At 31.5% G+C, this 18,754-nt stretch overlaps 1 protein-coding gene across 2 annotated transcripts in view; it reads right to left on the bottom strand.

The window, feature by feature from the left end:
* DIP2 (disco-interacting protein 2) overlaps window positions 1–17,267 on the bottom strand; it is a 282,433-nt gene extending 265,166 nt beyond the window's left edge. The window contains exon 1 of one of the 2 annotated variants that reach the window (XM_065505424.1): window positions 16,891–17,267. In XM_065505424.1, the coding sequence (XP_065361496.1) occupies window positions 16,891–16,981 (91 nt within the window). In that variant the 5' untranslated portion in view covers window positions 16,982–17,267. The remainder of the gene's footprint in view (window positions 1–16,890) is intronic. The other variant, XM_065505422.1, reaches the window with a different exon arrangement.
* Window positions 17,268–18,754: the final 1,487 nt, after the last annotated feature.

The following is an 18,754-nucleotide window of genomic DNA, read 5'->3' as shown; positions in this document are numbered from 1 at the left end:
GAAACATATTGGCTTAAGTCCTAAGGAAGACTATCGCATTTACAATAAGCGCCAAAATATACTTAAGAAAACATTCAATTATATTTTATTTTGTTTAAATAGCTTATAATGACTTTAGTTGTTATTGTTATTTTTCACAAAATAAATTTTCATAAATATGAGTGCTGTTATAACAGCCAAACTATGGATAAGCGATTATTGCAAATTGGCTTAATTACTTGACATGTAATATTTAAATATGTAATAACAGCTTAACTCAATATATGCCAAGCAACAATCAAAACACTTATTTTCAACAAATGCCTAATCAGACATTAGCACTTTCAATTTAGTATTTCTGAGTTGCATTAAGCGATGATATTTGTTTTTATTAAATATTTCTCTAATAAATAAAGCTTTTGTTATAATTTTTCATTTTAGCATTGTGGGGGTAAGAATCTTTGATTCTGCATTCTACTTTTTCTAATGCAATCTTTTATTTTTTTCAGAATAGCTTTTATAACTATAAATAGCTTTTTCTCAAAAACATGTTTTTTGAATTAGGCGGTTATTGCTTGTGACCACAGATATATAAAAGAGTAACGTTACTGACTCACTGACTCACTGACTGACTGACTAACTGATTCATCATCGCACAGCCCAAACGACTGAAGCTAGAATCATGAAATATTAACTGTGGGTTCCTCCCTCCCCAAAACGATCCGATAAGAAGGGATTTTTGGAAATTCGAACGTTTAGGTGGTAAAAACGGGTAAATTCGGTAACCTTATATCTTAAAAACTAATAAAGATACAAAAAAACTTAAAATTGCATGATACTCCATTTAAAAAAAAGCTGACAGGTGTTTCGTACTTTTTCGAAATTCGAACCGTTTATGGGAGAAAACGAGTAAAAACTGTATTTTGGTACTTTTTTGGCACCCTAGTATCTTTTAAACCAATAAACATATAAACAAATTTTAAATCGCATTCTTTACTTATCAAAAAATAAAAATATAAGTTTGGTACTTTTTGGAAATTCGAACCCTTAAGGGATAAAAATTGTGTTTATTTTTGGTACTTTTTCATAAAATATGTTTTTCTATAATTTGACATAGACATACGAATATTTTATTATGAACTCCCACCACGATGCAGATTTTTATTTGAATAAAATTTTACCACCGCAATGGGGATAAAAAAGGTACAAAAAGGGGATAAAATCGGGAAAATACATTTTATTTGAAATTATTAAGCCAATTTTGATAATTGTTTAAACATTGGCTCCTGGATTCATACAAAAATTAACTAACAGGATGTTATTTGGAACTCGAGTGAATAGTAGGGATATAACTTTTGACATTTTTTGCAAATATGCAAATTGGCATAGCATAGTCGAAGAGAGCATTAAAAAATATGAAAAACCACGGTATTATTTTTTAGCGGTTGTTAAAAAAGTTCACGCACCAAACGCAATAGTTTTTCATTAAATTTTTTCAATTATTTTGAAAAACAACATATTTTATTTTAATAATAACTGCGGACATACTTCAAAAGATAATTTTTAAATAAGGGAAGTATCCCTCACACTTGCAAAAAAAAATTAAATTATTTATATAATTTTTCAGAGAAAAACAAATTTGGTTTATTTTACAAATTGGTGTTGGTGCGTGATGTTTTTGATTCCAAATGACCAACAAAAATTATTTTCATTACTTATAAAACATTGGTGGTATGCCAAAAATATCGCCAAAATTAGTTACATGCCTAGTGAATAGGTGTACTTTTTTTAAAACATATTTTTTCTTGGGATCATTAACATTAGATTTCAATCGTTTGAGACATGTCTGTAGCATAAACAATTTTGGCAAAATGGAGTATTTTTAAATTTCAAGCTTTAGGGGTGTTCAAGAAGGAAAAGGGAAATTGGTACTTTTTTAAAAGTAAAGTTAGCTGATATGCATCTTAGTGAAGTTAGTGTTAGGAATAGGGGATAATATTTAGGTACCAAAATGTGTGAACTGAACTATAGGTACTTTTTTGTTCTTCTAATGGTACTTTTTTGAAATTTCTATAACAATGGTCATAGAAATATGAAGTTATGCATATATGGTCCTAAGTGAGTGAGAATTCTAGGGGGAGACTTTTTGGTACTTTTTCTTTATTCGAATGGTACTTTCTGTAATTTCTTCACCAATGAACCTAGAAACATGAAATTAAGCTTATATGGACCGGAGTGAGTGGGAATCTACAAGTGACTGCTTTTTGGTACTGTTTCAATATTCTAATGGTACTTTTTGAAATTTCTATAACAATGGTCATAGAAATATGAAGTTATGCATATATGGTCCTAAGTGAGTGAGAATTCTAGGGGGAGACTTTTTGGTACTTTTTCTTTATTCGAATGGTACTTTTTGTAATTTCTTCACCAATGAACTTAGAAACATGCAATAAAGCTTATATGGACCCGAGTGAGTGGGAATCCACAAGTGGCTGCTTTTTGGTACTTTTTCTATATTCTAATGGTACTTTTTGAACTTTCTGTAATAATGGACATAAAAATATGAAATTATTAAGCGTATATGGTCCTAAGTGAGGGAGAATTATAGGGGGAGATTTTTTGGTAATTTTTTTTATTTCTAATGGTACTTTTTTGAATTTTCTATAACAATGAACTTAGAAACATGAAATTAAGCATGTATTAAGTGAGAATTCTAGGGATAGACTTTTTGGTACTTTTTCTTTATTCGAATGGTACTTTTTAAATTTTTTGTAATAATGGACATAGAAATATGAAATTAGGCGTATATGGTCCCAAGTGAGTGAAAATTCAAGGGCATACTTCGTGGTACTTTTTCTTTATTCTCATGGGTACTTTTTTGAATTTCCTATAATAATGGACTAGAGTTTCCAAAAAATCGAAGAATTTCAAAACCGCGGTTTTGGTTTTAAAAAATTAAAAACCGATCGGTTTCGGTTTTGTGATAATTTATTAAATATTAAGTATTATAGAAACAAAATTAGTTGATAATATAGGAAATGATATACAAATCTAAAATTCAAACTTGACAGATTCAATGTTAATAATGCCCACAGATATGTTAAAGTTTGGGCACTCACTAACGACTGCAACCTCTGCCACTATTTATAACACTGCCTTCTGCACTCTAGATTGCTCTTTACCTATCTAGAGCTTTCTAATACATACGCCATCTGTGGTGTACTTTCTACAATGTTCTTTAACAGAATATTCGAATTCGAATATACGGTCGCAGCAAACAGCGACCGTATATTACGATCAGTGGTCAACTGAAAGCTTTTATTCAATGTTAATAATGCCCACAGATATGTTAAAGTTTGGGTAGTGCTATTTGAAAGCATTATTGCAACTTTAAATCAGCCGTTAAAATCGTTATATTTGAATATTCGAATTCGAATATACGGTCGCAGTAAACAGCGTTGCCATACTTACGATCAGTAGTCAACTGAAAGCTTTTATTCAATGTTAATAATGCCCACAGATATGTTAAAGTTTGGGTAGTGCTGGGTATTTGATTATAAAGAGAATATATGAAACATATTTGTGTTGAATTTTGTTTGGATACTGACATATTTCAGAGATTTATGTATACTAGGATCGCCTGGTGGTCAAAATTCGACCACTAATAACAAAATTATACAGTTACTTTGAGTATACGCAAAAATATTGTTCACGTTTGTGTACAAATACACGTGTATTTAGATGTGCATAAACATGTTGTTGTTGTTTTTCAAGCAAATTTAAAACGCTTTTTAACACTTTTATGGAAAGAATTTTTAAAAAAAATTATATTGTGCACATCTAGAGAAAATAATCTTTTAAACCATATAGATTTCATCAATATTGGTGGACAATAACATACTTAAAAGTAATAATCATCTGCAATTCTTATGAGAAGCAGACGTGTTTTTTATTCGCTCCGCGATTTAAGTGGTTTCAGTGAAAATTTAAATAAAAAGGAAAAATTTAGCGATTGGACGCAAAAAAAAAAATATTTCTCAAAGTGTTTAATATAAACAAACAAAAAAAATATACAATATAACAAAAAAAATAGAAATTTGTTTAAAAGTGCTTTGTTTATTTTCTTTTTTCAAATTTCGTTAAATTACTGTGAGCATATGAACTCTCACAATGAGAGTAGACTCAGTTTAAACGGTAGAAATGCCTACATATTTTTGAACGGGGAGGGTGAAAATAGAAGTGCTAACAAAAATATAAGAGATCCAGACTTTAACAAAAATTATTTAACCGCCAAACCGATTGAGAGAGCGCGCTCTTGTTCCCCCGTGATACAAATACATGAGAACAATATTGCACACACATCATCACCTAGTAATGCTTGTTTAGAACAAAGCATAAAAGAAAATAAAAAGTGTTCTGGTACAACAACAAATACTGCAGTAGATATAACAGAGTCGACAATGATAAATACACAAGCTTATGATAATCCACTAACAACACCTAGTGAGAGTTTTAATGTATTTAACACTGAAAATACCGTGATGGAAGATAATGGAACATCAAGTGGTGCTATACCTAAGGTTGGAAATAAGATAAGTAAAACTAAATCTCCAGTTCAAACAGGTATGCTTAGATATATAAGAATTAATAAGCGAAATTTAAGTCCCCAGAAAAGTCTGCCTTCTGAGAAAAAGCAAAAAATTACTGATAACCCCTTGAAAAGTAACCGTTTTGCTCTCTTGAGTGAGGAAGATTCTAATCGTCAAAAAAATGATGATAAATCCATCCGTAAACCGTTAAAACCACCACCAATATTCCTTCGTGAAACTAGCTCTAATAGCTTAGTGAAATCATTTATTGAACTCATTGGAAAAAATAATTTTCATATTGTTCCAATAAGAAAAGGAGGTGTGCAAGAGACAAAAATAGTTGTATACACTGAGGATTGTTATAGAAAAATTTCTCAACACCTAAATGACAGTAAGAAAAACTTTTATACATATCAACTTAAGAGTTGCAAGGGCTTGATAGTGGTCATAAAAGGTATAGAGTCCAGTGTAGATACAAACGAAATCAAGGAGGCCCTGGAAGAATTGGGCTATCAGACAAAGAATGTAGTCAATATCTTTAATAGAGACAAGGTTCCTCAGCCAATGTTTAGGGTTGAGTTAGAGCCTGATGATAGGAAATTAAAAAATAATGAAACTCACCCTATATACACTCTAAGATATTTGTTGAATCGTAGAGTAAATATAGAGGAACCTCTTAAGCGTAATCGTCCAGTTCAGTGTAGTAATTGTCAGGAATTTGGACATACACGTAATTATTGTACCCTACGCACAGTATGTGTTGCATGCGGAGGCCTGCACTCTTCGTCACAATGTGATATAGTTGAGAATGGTCTCAGTAGGAAATGTGGTAACTGCGGTGGAGATCATTCCGCTAATTATCGCGGATGCCCGGTCTACAAGGAGTTACTAAAAAGATTAAGAGAGAGGCAAAAGCTGTTGAGAGGTGAAATAGTTGAATCAACACCTACAAATTCGGTATCTACATCTAGACCACTAAGCTCTGGAGTAGATTTTTCAAATGATAAAATAAATGCGGCTCATCCAGTATCACAGGAAAATGGCCAGGGAGCTACAATTAATGCTGGAGCCAGCTCATACGCCAGTATTTTAAAAACGGGTTATCAAAAGCCAAAAGTCCCCCAAAATATGGGAGGGTTGGAAAACCTTATGCAAACACTTACTGAGAATATTTCCTCTCTTAATCAAAATATGACTAACTTCATGTCATCCATGCAAAACACAATACAAGAGCTTCTGAGAGCACAGAACCAAATGATTCAAATTCTATTAACAAGAAAATGAATTTTTTGAAGATATGTTTCTGGAATGCAAATGGTTTAAACCAGCACAAATCGGAAATTTCCCATTTTATGTTAAATAAAAGCATCGATGTGATGTTAATTTCGGAGACACATCTTACAAATAGATATAACTTTAATATATCAGGATACTCATTTTATTACACAAACCATCCGGATGGTAAGGCACATGGCGGTACCGGTATCATAATTAGAAACCGATTGAGACACTATGCCCTAGAAGCGTTTTCAAAGGATTATATGCAAGCAACATCTATTCGCTTGAATACCCAGCTGGAGACCTAACTCTGAGCTCTATATATTGCCCACCACGTTTTTCGATGACCAAGGAAAAATTTGAAGAATTCTTTATAACACTAGGAGATCGGTTTCTGGCATGTGGAGACTACAATGCCAAACATACATATTGGGGTTCGCGATTGGTAAATCCCAGAGGTAGACAGCTGTATAAAGCTCTAGTTGATCGCAAAAATTGCTTAGATTTTGTGTCTCCTGGACACCCAACTTATTGGCCAACTGATCCTAGAAAAATTCCTGATCTAATAGACTTCGCCATATGCAGAAATATTATTCGGAATGCAATATCCACAGAAATATCATATGATCTATCTTCTGACCACTCTCCTGTAATTATTAATTATTGTGAGAGACCCAACACCCCAAGATTTCCTAAGGACTCTTTGTATTTTAAGACAAATTGGCTAAAATATAGGAAATATATCAGCAGTCATATCCACACAAATCCTAATTTACAGTGTGAGGAAGACATAGATAGGACCGTTAATGACTTCACGTCATTGATTGTTTCGGCTCTGGAACACTCTAGGTGCCAGATCCCTCCAAAAACTAATACGCCTATTTCAAGTTCGGATATTGAAAGACTTCTTCTCGAAAAGAGAAGACTCAGAAGAGAATGGCAACATAATAGATCACCTGCTGCAAAGCAGAGACTGTCCGCAGCAGTACGAAAACTGAAAAGAGCCCTTCATTTAGAGGAGGATCGCATAAACGAAAAATATATTAAAAGTTTGACGAGTACAAAATACACAAATTTCTCTCTTTGGAAGGCAATGAGGAACATTAAGCCACCGGTAGAGGCACAAAGCGCTTTAAGAAAAGCTGACGGAACCTGGGCACGAAGTGCTATAGAAAAAGCCTCAGTATTTGCTGAACATTTAAGTGAAGTATTTCAACCCAACTCCACGGCAAATGAGTTTGAACTAGAAGAACTGCCAGCCTCAACAATGGCTAATGCAGCCCAATTCGATATTAGTCCTGAGGATGTTAATAGAGTAATTAAAAATAAATTAGACTTGAAAAAATCACCGGGATATGATTTAATAACGCCATCAATGATTAAGAACCTACCAAATGTGGCAATAATTGTGATATCTATATTGTTTAATGCGATCTTGAAACTAGGAATTTATCCAAAAAATTGGAAAATTTCTCAAATAATAATGATACCTAAACCGGGTAAAGATTTAACCCTGCCATCTTCTTATAGACCTATTAGCCTACTCCCTTGTTTGTCGAAGTTATTCGAAAAAATATTCCAGGAAAAGATAATACCTTTTTTGAATGATGGAAACATTATCCCAGTACACCAATTTGGTTTCCGTGAACATCATGGCACCATTGAACAGGTCAATCGTTTAACTGGAGAGATTCGAAAATCTTTTGAATTAAAGAAATATTGTTCTGCCATCTTTTTAGACGTTGCTCAGGCTTTTGACAAGGTATGGCATAAGGGTCTAATACATAAAATCAAATGTTTACTACCACTATGTACTCATAAATTGCTGGAGTCTTATTTATCGAATAGACTTTTCAGAGTTAAGTACAATGATTATTTGACGAGAGAATGCAAGATTGGAGCTGGCGTTCCACAGGGAAGTGTACTAGGACCTACGCTATATTTGATTTACACCTCCGACCTCCCTACGTGCGATAAACTAACAATTTCAACATTTGCTGATGATACCGCCATTATTAGCTCAGACGAAAACCCACTCATGGCATCTAGTCAACTACAGAATTACCTCGTACGTGTGGAGTCATGGTTGAAAAACTGGCGAATAAAGGTAAATGAGCTGAAAAGTAAACATGTTACGTTCGCTCTAAGGAGAGGAAATTGCCCACCTGTCACACTCAACAACATTAATATACCGCAGTCTGATTATGTCACCTACCTTGGTATTCATCTAGATAGACGGCTTACTTGGCGCCGACACATAGAAACCAAGAGACTTCACATGAAGTTAAAAGCCTCTAGCTTTCATTGGTTAATCAGTGACCAATCAAAATTAAGCCTTGAATATAAAGTCATCCTGTATAAGACCGTTTTAAAACCAATTTGGACATATGGAATTCAATTATGGGGAATGGCTAGCAACACCAGTATTGATCTTATACAGAGGGCCCAATCTAAAATTCTTAGGACCATGACGGGAGCACCATGGTACATAAGAAATGAAAACATCCACAGAGACTTAGAAGTGACATTGGTAAAGGAAGAGTTCGAGAAAGTCCGTGAGAAATATATTGTGAAGCTGCGAAACCATCCCAATACGCTTGCAAGACAACTTGTGCAGACCCAAACCCGATCCAGGCTCCGTAGAGCAGATCTACCACCCCGCTAAGATGAGTGACAGTTTACCATAATGGCTCTCTTGCTGAAGAGCAAATAGTTTTAATTTTAGTTATAAGATTTAAATACTTATTGTAAGGTCAAAATAGACAGATTCAATAAATCAATAAAACGTTAAAAAAAAAAAAAAAAGTGTACCACAAAAAAACGTGTGGCCTATTTATATATAAGATTAATGACATTTTCGAGTATGTTGCTTATATGGGAGCTATGGAATATTGTTGACCGATTGTCACGAAATTTGGTCGTGAGAGTTCGGCTTATATAAAACTTAATTGTGATGAATTTGGTTTGAATATGTTTATAATTAAGATATTTATGAGAGCTTAACTATTTTCAAATAAGCCAATTGTATTGGGGCTGGGATAAATAATGGACTGATTCTAACCAAATTCAATAGCCTTTGTCCTTGGGGTAATATAAAGGTTTGTGCCAAATTTTGTGGAATTATCTTTAAACCTGCGACCTGTAGTTTGATTACAAGGTTTACATGGATGGACGGACAGACATCGCTTAAGGTAGGGTCACACATGGCAAATATTTGCTCAAAAAAGCGTAACCACTTTTTTAGCACAAATTTGTTTGACGTGTTTACTGTTACAATTGTTTTGTAAGATCAAACAGCATCAAATAAATTAAAACTAAATTTTTGGTTTTGAATCATCCTAACCCCCAGTAACACGAAGTCTGGTTATGTGTTAACTAATTGTTATACTGACAGTTTTCATACAAAAATAATTTTAACCGACTGTATAACTATTAGTTAAGGAATAACCAGGCTTCGTGTTAATGGGGGTAAGTAATATAAGTTTTTGAAATAAATAAAAGAATTCAAATATATTTTATTTAGTGGTTACGTCTTTTTCGTCAAATATTTGTCATGTGTGACCCTACTATTAGTCGACTCAGAAAGTGATCCTGAGCAGATTGGTATACTTTAAGGTGGGTGTTGGGACAATATTTTTGTATGTTGCAAACAACAGCCCTAACCCACTATACCTCCCCCACTATGGTGGTGTAGTTTAAAAACATTCACTTTTCTTAATAAAACTTTTTTGTATACTAATAAATTTTTTTTTTATATTTTAATTTGATATATAAAGGATGAAATTTTGACATTTAGTATAGAATATTTGGGTCTTTAACGCACTATTTTTTTAAAAGGAATTTATTGGCAATCTTAAAGGATATTAAAGGATAAAAATTTTAAAGGACATTTTTGACATCTTTTGATCCTTACAGGATAAAATAAAGATAATACAAAATATTTTACAACTCTTCTTGTTCTTTTGACATACAATTTGTCATTGTTGGAATAGCAGGAGTATTTTGAAACATTTTTTGAAAAATGTACTTCTTTGAAACTTTGAAGTCCTTAAAAAAGGACACAAGATCACGAAATGAAAAACTGAAAACACAGTTTTTCTCCATTAAATTTATAGTTTCAGACGTATATCATCCGGTTCGTGTCTAACGAATTTTTTCTCTATTTGTCGGACGGTGTAATACATATATTATTTTGGTTGAGAGAATGTTCAATAATAGATCCGCGGTTATTATTTGTATGTGATCCCCCTATTACATTCCAGCTGTTTACATCTCCTACTAAAATTATTGGAGTTTGTATGTTGTTAAAGATATCATTAAAGTCCTGTAGAGAAAAGGTTTCATTATGTGGTATATATACAGATGTTATTGTAACTTTTATATTCAATGTAATTTCAATTGCGATGTTGAGTAATTTTGATGTATTGGTAATGTGTTTATGTGGAATATGATAGCGGATTAGGACTCCTAGTCCGCTTTTTGACGTAATATTTGATGCATCATTTTGGAAATAGCAACAAAATTTGTTTGGAGGAATTGGAGTCGTGCTTACTGAACAGTGGGTTTCTTGTAATGAAACAAAATGTGGATTATGCTCATTTAAAATAAGCTGTAAATCTATGTAGTTACTAACTGACCGGAAAGAAATAGTCTCCCATTGTGAACCTAATTGTAAATTTCTAATTTCATATTTCTGGGTCCATTATTATAGAAAATGCAAAAGAATGTTACAACTAAAGTCACCTTTTGTGAATTCAAATTCATTCAGAATCATGTGTGCCTAATTTTAAGTTTTTAGGTTTATTATTATAAAATTGCAATAAAGAAATAGTACCATTGATTATCACTTGTGAATTCGCATTTCCTAAACCATAACCCGTCAAGTTTGAATTTAAAATTTGTATAGCATTTCCTATATTATCAACTAATTTTGTTTCTATAACACTTAATATTTAATAAGTTATCAGAAACCCGGTTTCTATATTAGAATATAGAAAACTTACCAAAAAGCAGTCACTTGTGATTTCCCACTTACTCGGGTCCATATAAGCTTTATTTCATGTTTCTAAGTTCATTGGTGAAGAAATTAAAAAAAGTACAATTCGAATAAAGAAAAAGTACCCCTAGAATTCTCACGCACTTAGGAACATGTTTCTAAGTCCATTGTTATAGAAAATTCAAAAAGTACCATTAGAAGAATAAAAAAGTACCTATAGTTCAGTTCTCACATTTTGGTACCTAAATATAATCCCCTATTTCTAACACTAACTTCACTCAAATACATATCAGCTAACTTTAATGTCGATAAGTGAAAGATTTTAAAATATTAAAAAAGTACCATTAGGAGAAAAGTACCAATTTCCCTTTTCCTCCATGAACACCCCTCAAGTTTGAAATTTAAAAATATTCCATTTTGCAAAAAATTGTTTATGCTACAGAAATGTCTCAAACAATTAAAATATGTGTTAATGTGTCCAAGAATAAATATGTTTTAAAAAAAGTACCAAACTGTTTACCCGGATTTGGCCTAAAATACACCTTGGCACTCGAGTTCCAAATAACAACCTTTTTATTTAATTTTTCCATGAATCCAGGCTTAATAATTTGCAATAAAATGTATTTTCCTGATTTTATCCCCTTATTGGTACCTTTTTTATTGCGGTGGTAAAATTTTATTCAAATAAATTTCTGTATCGTGGTGGGATCTCATAGTAAAATATTCGTATGTCTATGTCAATTTATAGAAAACATATTTTATGAAAAAGTACCAAAAATAAACACAATTTTTATCCCTTAAGAGTTCGAATTTCAAAAAAGTACCAAACTTATATTTTTTGATAAGTAAAGAATACGATTTAAATTTTGTTTCTATGTTTATTGGTTTAAAAGATACATAGGTTGCCAAAAAAAGTAACAAAATACAGTTTTTACCAATTTTCTACCCCTAAAAGGTTCGAATTTCGAAAAAGTACGAAACCTTATTTTTTTAATGGAGTAACATGCAATTTTAAGTTTTTTTGTATCTTTATTAGTTTTGAAGATATAAGGTTACCGAATTTACCCGTTTTTACCCTTTTTTACCCCCTAAACGTTCGAATTTTCAAAAATCCCTTATTAGTGGATCGTTTTGGGGAGGGAGGAACCCACAGTTAAAATTTCATGATTCTAGCTTCAGTCGTTTGGGCTGTGCGATGATGAATCAGTCAGTCATTCAGTCAGTCAGTAACGTTACTCTTTTATATATATAGATTAAAGTATCCTTTAATATTCCATTGTATAATATTTAATTTTGACATATTTGTAGTAAGGGTGCAACTACAATAAGCTTATTACTCCATTTCGTCTCTTCCATCAATAGTGTAACGTCTGTTAGTAATTCTTACAGGCGTATCTTGAGATAAAGTGCTTATTTCTGAATCTCTTGAGTGTGTTGAGATATTTGAATCTCTTGAGGTATTTATGTTATTTGGCGTTTTTATATTGTTTGAGTTTGTTGATAAATTTAGGTTTGAGTTGTCGGTGTGACTGTTTGTTGTAGTTAATTTATTTGATCTTTAGGTGGTTTATGGTTTGATGTGGTATTATTTGTTGTTGTTGTGTTGTTGGTGGTAGGTTGGTTGTTAATATTGTTATTTTTTTGCATATTTGTTCTTTTTTTCTTTCTTCGATTGCTTTATCGAGATCTTCTGATCGAATTTCAAGTGTAGTCATTGGTGGTATTTTTGTTGTCGCTTCATTATAAGTGCATTTATTTATTGTTTTGTATTTTAAAATGTTTTGAAGATGTTGAAAAACGGGACATTTCTTGTTGTTGGATCGTTGTGGATGTGTGTAATTAACACATTGCACTTTAGTGCATAGTTCAGGGTCGTGAATAGATGAAGAGCAGACTTCGCATATCGAATTGCTTTTGCAAAACTTTTTAGTATGTCCTAACTTAAAACAATTTTTACATTGAATTGGGCTTGGAATAAATGGTTCCACTTTACACATTAGAAATCCAATTTCTTTTGGTAGACAATATTGATTGAAGTGTAGGATGTGAAGAGGTGTGTTTAATATTTTGCCTTCTTGAAATTTGGTGATCTTCCTGCAATCAACAACTCCTTGGTTTTTTAATCCGTCTTTAATTTCTTGTTCCGATAAGTCTCTTAGGGATGGAGAAAATACCACACCTTTTATAATATTTAATGAGGGATGTAAAAAGCTTTCAACTGCACATAATCCGGGCAAATACACAGTTTTTAAAAATTTATTTGCTTGCATTTCATTTTGTGTGAGTATTAATAGATTTCCATCTCTAGTGAAACTAATATTTTGTACAGGATCTGTTGTTACCGATTCTAACGCTTTGGATACCAAAAATATGTTAAAGTTTTGAATTGGTTTGTCTGCTATTTTACTTTTTATAACTATATATTTTGGGCATTGTTTTTTGTTATTTATTTTGTCACCCATTTTAGGAAAATCAAATGTATTGTTACATTATTATTTTTCGTTTGGGTAGCGGATCCGGATCTAAGATCGAGTAAAAGTTTCCTCCCGAGGAGGACTCCATTGTTTAAACGATTAGATTATTTTACTATAAGAACTTTTCTAAAAGAAATTAAAAGTAAAAAAAAACGCGGCGATAAAAAGAAAAACGGAATGCTCAAAGTATGTTTAATGTAAACACGTCTGAATACAATGAAAACTGGTGTTAAACTGCAAAATAACTTAGGTGTGTTCGCGTTCTTTCCAGTAAAAAATATCCAGTAACTTTATTTTAGAGAGTAAAAATAAATTAGTCTCAATCTGAAAAATTACAACAAAAAAAAGTACGCGAACAACAATTTGTTATAATAAGTTGTATTTCATTATAAATCAATTCAAAACGTTTGTTTTGTGTTATTTTACTTCTTTTCTTTACAGACTTGTAAATTGTATTAATTTTCAACTCTTTAGTTTTGTTTATAATTGCAACCATATGTTTTAAACATATTTTATGTTGATATTTTTTACTGCACAAAAAATGTCCAGTAAAAAATATCATGTTCTCTATCTATGAACTGTCATTTTTAACACTCTCTTGCTCTCTCGTTACAAGTTTTTAAAAGTAAACGAACAGAATCCAGTAACTTCCAGTGATAATTTGTACAAATTATCATGTGTGTGAAGTTAAATTCGAATTTAACTAGCACAGACAAAAACCACATTTTTTAACATTGATCATTTTACAGTCAACATAGCACTGTTAAGCACTTAACAGTCATCATAAATAAATATAGAAATGTTGGTGCAATGAGCACTTGTTGCAACTGTTATAGTGAGATATCTGAAATAATACTGGGATTTGAGAAAATTAAGTTTTTTGAAAAAAAAAAAACTCGAGATGATTTGTGACCATTTGGAAACTGGGTGAATGGTTCGCATACTATACTATTGTCGCCAATGGCTCATATATTTATTTATTTAAATTTATTACGATTTTTATTTTTATTAATTTTGAATTATTTTGGTTTGTTTATATTTATTGTTTGTGAGCTACCTTAATGTTTACTTAAATTGTCTTATTTACCAATTGTATGATCATTGTTGTTTGGTTCATTTGTCCGTTAGGATTTTATATATTGTTTTGTATTCCCTTTTGTTCATATTTGTTTACGAACTAATCGCACTTTTTCTCAACATATAGGCTCAGGTCGCAGCCAGCGACAACTATATGGAAGTGTTGGTGCAAGGGGCACTTGTTGGAACTGTTATAGTGGGATATCTGAAATAATCTTGGGATTTGAGAAAATTTGATTTGAAAAATAGTATTTTTTTGAAAAATTTTCTGGAGAGAATTTGTGACCATTTTTGGAATTGTGTGAAAGGTTCGTATATTACTCTATATAGATGTGGTGGTCCAAGAGGTACTTGTTGGAACAGTATTAGTGGGATATCTGAAATAATCTTGGGATTTGAGAAATTTCGACTTGAAAAATGTATCCCAAAATAATTTGCTAAAGATAATATTTAGACTACCGCGGAACTATTCGACGCGACGTCTGTATACAATCTTTATGAGATTTGCGCCCCCTGTAGTGGGTTTGTGGAACTATTTTTAAGGATTCAAAAAACATCAATTATATTAATTTTTGATGCAGAATCCATTGGTAAAATCTGATTTGCAATATATTCAACCGTTTTTGCTCTACAGAAAAATGTGCTCAAAATCCGCGTCTTTAGGTTCCTTGAATTACCACAAGGAGTGAAAATTTTCCAAAAAAAAAAAGGACGCCATTATTTTTATTTACGCAAAAACCTTCAGAAAAAAACAGAACTTAGGGGGAATAATTTTCCGGGTATCTATCAACATACGGCCAAGTAAATAAAGTAACAGATTTGTGAGGATAAAATCTAGTTTGCACCATTGATAGTTTTCCCTTTTTTTTCATTTTCATATATTTATTTTATCTTCATTATTTAATGAACTAACAATAAGTGGTACAAATCTTATATATAATAATTATTATTTAATAAGTCCAGCCAGTGCCGGACGAACAATTTTGTATTCATGGTTGTTTTGGTTAAACTGGCATTCATTCTTCTAGATTAGGTCTACTGTATCCCTCCTTCTTAATCGAGTGTGGCCACGGTTAACTAATATGTTGCGGGCCAATGGGTTTGGGTGAATTTCAAGCTTTTTTAAATATTTTTCTGCATTCTTCGCGATCTCAGTTTTTACAAGGGGCACGTTTAGATCTTTGTATATATTCGCATTTTTTATATACCAGAGGGTAACTGTGATCATTCTTAGAAACTTGTTTTGGCGTCTTTGGATCTTTTCTACATTTGACGCTGAGGCCGTGCCCCATAACTGTATGCCATAACACCATATCGGTTTTATGATCATGTTATGAAGTAGAAGTTTACAATCTAAACTAAGCGTAGAGTTTCTGCCAATTAGCCAATTAATTTGAATTGATTTCAATTTCATTTGACTCAACTTTGCATCTATATGACTTTTCCATGTAAGGCGACGATCGAGATGTATTCCGAGGTATATCACTTCCGATTGTTGAATTATTGTTTGGTTATTGATATGAATAGGAGGGCATGATTCTCTACGCAATGTAAATGTTATGTGTGTACATTTTTGCTCGTTGACTTTAATTTTCCATTGTTTTAACCATTTTTCTAATTCAAATATGTGATTTTATAAGTAATATCGAGAATTTATAACAAGGACGTATGTAAGTAATCAATAGCATAACTTAAAAACAATAATTTATGTTTTTCATGGACAGAAATCTAGATGGCTTGAAATTATAATAAGGTATTGAATGACGTCATGTATCAATTTCTTCGATAAAATTTTTTTCAAAAAATGTTTTCATGTCAAATATTTTTTTTTTTAATTTTTCACCTTTTTCCCGAGTAACTGACTTTCGGCCGGGCATATCTTCGAGATATGTCGCAAAGCTACTAATAGCAGGTGTTTGGTCGGACGAAGGCGTTTTTTTCCCCTATACATGAAAAATGGCAATTTTTATTACTGTATAACTTATAAGACAAAAAGAGCAAGAAAACTAATTTACTTATTTGTCTAAGAACCTGAAACACAAATAATAGTGACAGCCTTTAAGATAAACAATTTGTCTAATTTGTTTACCAATATTCTTTTTTTCACACTGATGTTACATTTTGTTTCTTTGTTGGTAACTTTGTAGGCAATGCCGGTTGTCATATATCCAGAATTAAAAACCATTTAGCCCGGGAGAAGCCCAGTCATTAAAATAATGTTGTTGCTAAACCAAATTTGTGAATAAGATACGTCAAATTAAGAAACTTATTTACTAGACCTTTTAAATTGTGTGCATATTTATTTATTCAGTATAGCAATGCAAAGTCATTGAGGCCAAAATATAAATGTATTACTTAGCAATAAAAATCCTGAGTTTATAAAAATGTAGGTATATCAATAAAAATCATGTCAATTAATATTTGATATTTTAAGCATTCGAGTTTTCTAAACTTCAAATAAAGACGAATAATTATATTTTGCATGAAATTTTGTTACCTTCTGATAATTCCAAATCAAGTTCAGCCAACTTCTCCCTGATCTCAGAGGGAAGAGACATATCAGCACCACCCAAAGAATTCGCAGACATTTTTTATGGAATAATTACACACGTACCACTCCTTTTATGAACACTGAACTCCAAATTCTCAACGTTGTTATATTTCGAATAGCTCACTGTTTGTTCACAAGTATACACACGCACTTAACCATTATTAAAATGTACAATTATTAATAAATAATGCAATTGATTTGTATTTAATGTTTTTTTTAAATATTATAAATGTATGTATATGTATTTATATATTTTATGTATACGAGAGATTTGTTATATATGTGATTGTCACTAGGATAATTTTATCCTAAGTTAATTTAAACACAAACACTAATCGAGTATATGTTTGCCTTAATATTTCAATTGTTTTAGTAGACACACAATTGCTACATATGAAATTATTATATTATTAAAAAAGCAATACAAAAATGCAGACAAAATACAACAAATTTATTTCAATGCAAAAAAATTATATTTGACACACACATTTACATGTGTTGCCAAATAGAATCTAATTATTCGCAGCGTTGCCAATCATAAAATATTTTTCCCAGCAAATTTATTATTAAAAACTACAGAAACCAAAAAAAAATTTATATTTGAGAAATGTTTCAAAATTAATAGTTACGTAGTTTAAAATTATGGCATAAATCAAGATCGTCGAAACAGCTTGCATTTTACTAATTTTTTTTTTGATGTTGATAGCTGTCATAATTATATGCACAAAATAACTTGTAATTTGTTCCTGCTCTCACGAAATTAACTTAATTTGGAAGTAACCACAATGTATGGGAAATTTCTTATTTTAATTCATTTCGACCGAAATCACAAAAAATCCTTATTTTGGACCGATCTGAATGGGCTAATTCGCAGTCAGACTGCAAAAAAAAAACTTGGAAGACGACCTAGCGCAGGGATGGCAAATAGAATTTAAAAATTGTACCAATCAGCAACAGAAATTGTACTTTTCCGACTGTAATTGTATCAAAACTAGGGTTCCTCCACGGAAACATTTTTCCCGGTAATATTTTTTTGAAATTCCAGTGAAATTTCGGGATTTTTTGAAGTTACAATGAACAAATGAAAAGTTGTAATGAATAAATTTGGATCGATTCCATTACATCCATTCATTCGTTTGGTTCTAGCAACATATCGCATACCCAGTTCAAAAGTGACACAACTCGAAATTTTAATTTTTAGAAATCGAAAATAAATATACACCAATTGAAACATAATGAAAGACATTAGTGTTTTTTTAGCCACAGTTAACAACAACAGAATACACTGATATCTTTTGTATAGATAAACAAGTGTATTGTGCATAGTTTAAGCGTAAAATTAATTTTCGGGTTTATATAACCCGACAAATTAATTTTGAGTTGTGTCACTTTTGAACTGGGTGTGCGATATATTCAGTTGATAATGAAGCATCGTAGTTTAAATTATCGATTTTTTGTCACCCATCTAACATTTTTTAGCCACAGCAGAAAAATTAAGAAATACAAATTCTATGGATATTCATATTCAACAGAAAATACTGGCTTAAATTTGGTTAATACTTTTTGGTTTGAAAAACACTTAAAATTACGAGTGTGACAAGACTAGTCAAATTACGCTATTTTTACTTTATTTCAAAAACTCATAAGTATAATTTTAAAAAGTTTATTGTTAGTATTTTGGTATAATTGATAGAGAACATAAATTCGTAAATTGGTTTTGATATATTAACTCTGAAATAAATTTTCAAATTGTACCGAATGAGTCATTGGTATACCATTGTACTTTTTAAGATCAAATTGTACCAAAAAA

This window comes from Calliphora vicina, chromosome 3, assembly GCF_958450345.1.
Source record: "Calliphora vicina chromosome 3, idCalVici1.1, whole genome shotgun sequence".
Lineage (NCBI taxonomy): Eukaryota > Metazoa > Arthropoda > Insecta > Diptera > Calliphoridae > Calliphora > Calliphora vicina.
Note: the sequence above shows the minus strand (reverse complement) of the source record. Positions and strands in the feature narration are given on the sequence as shown.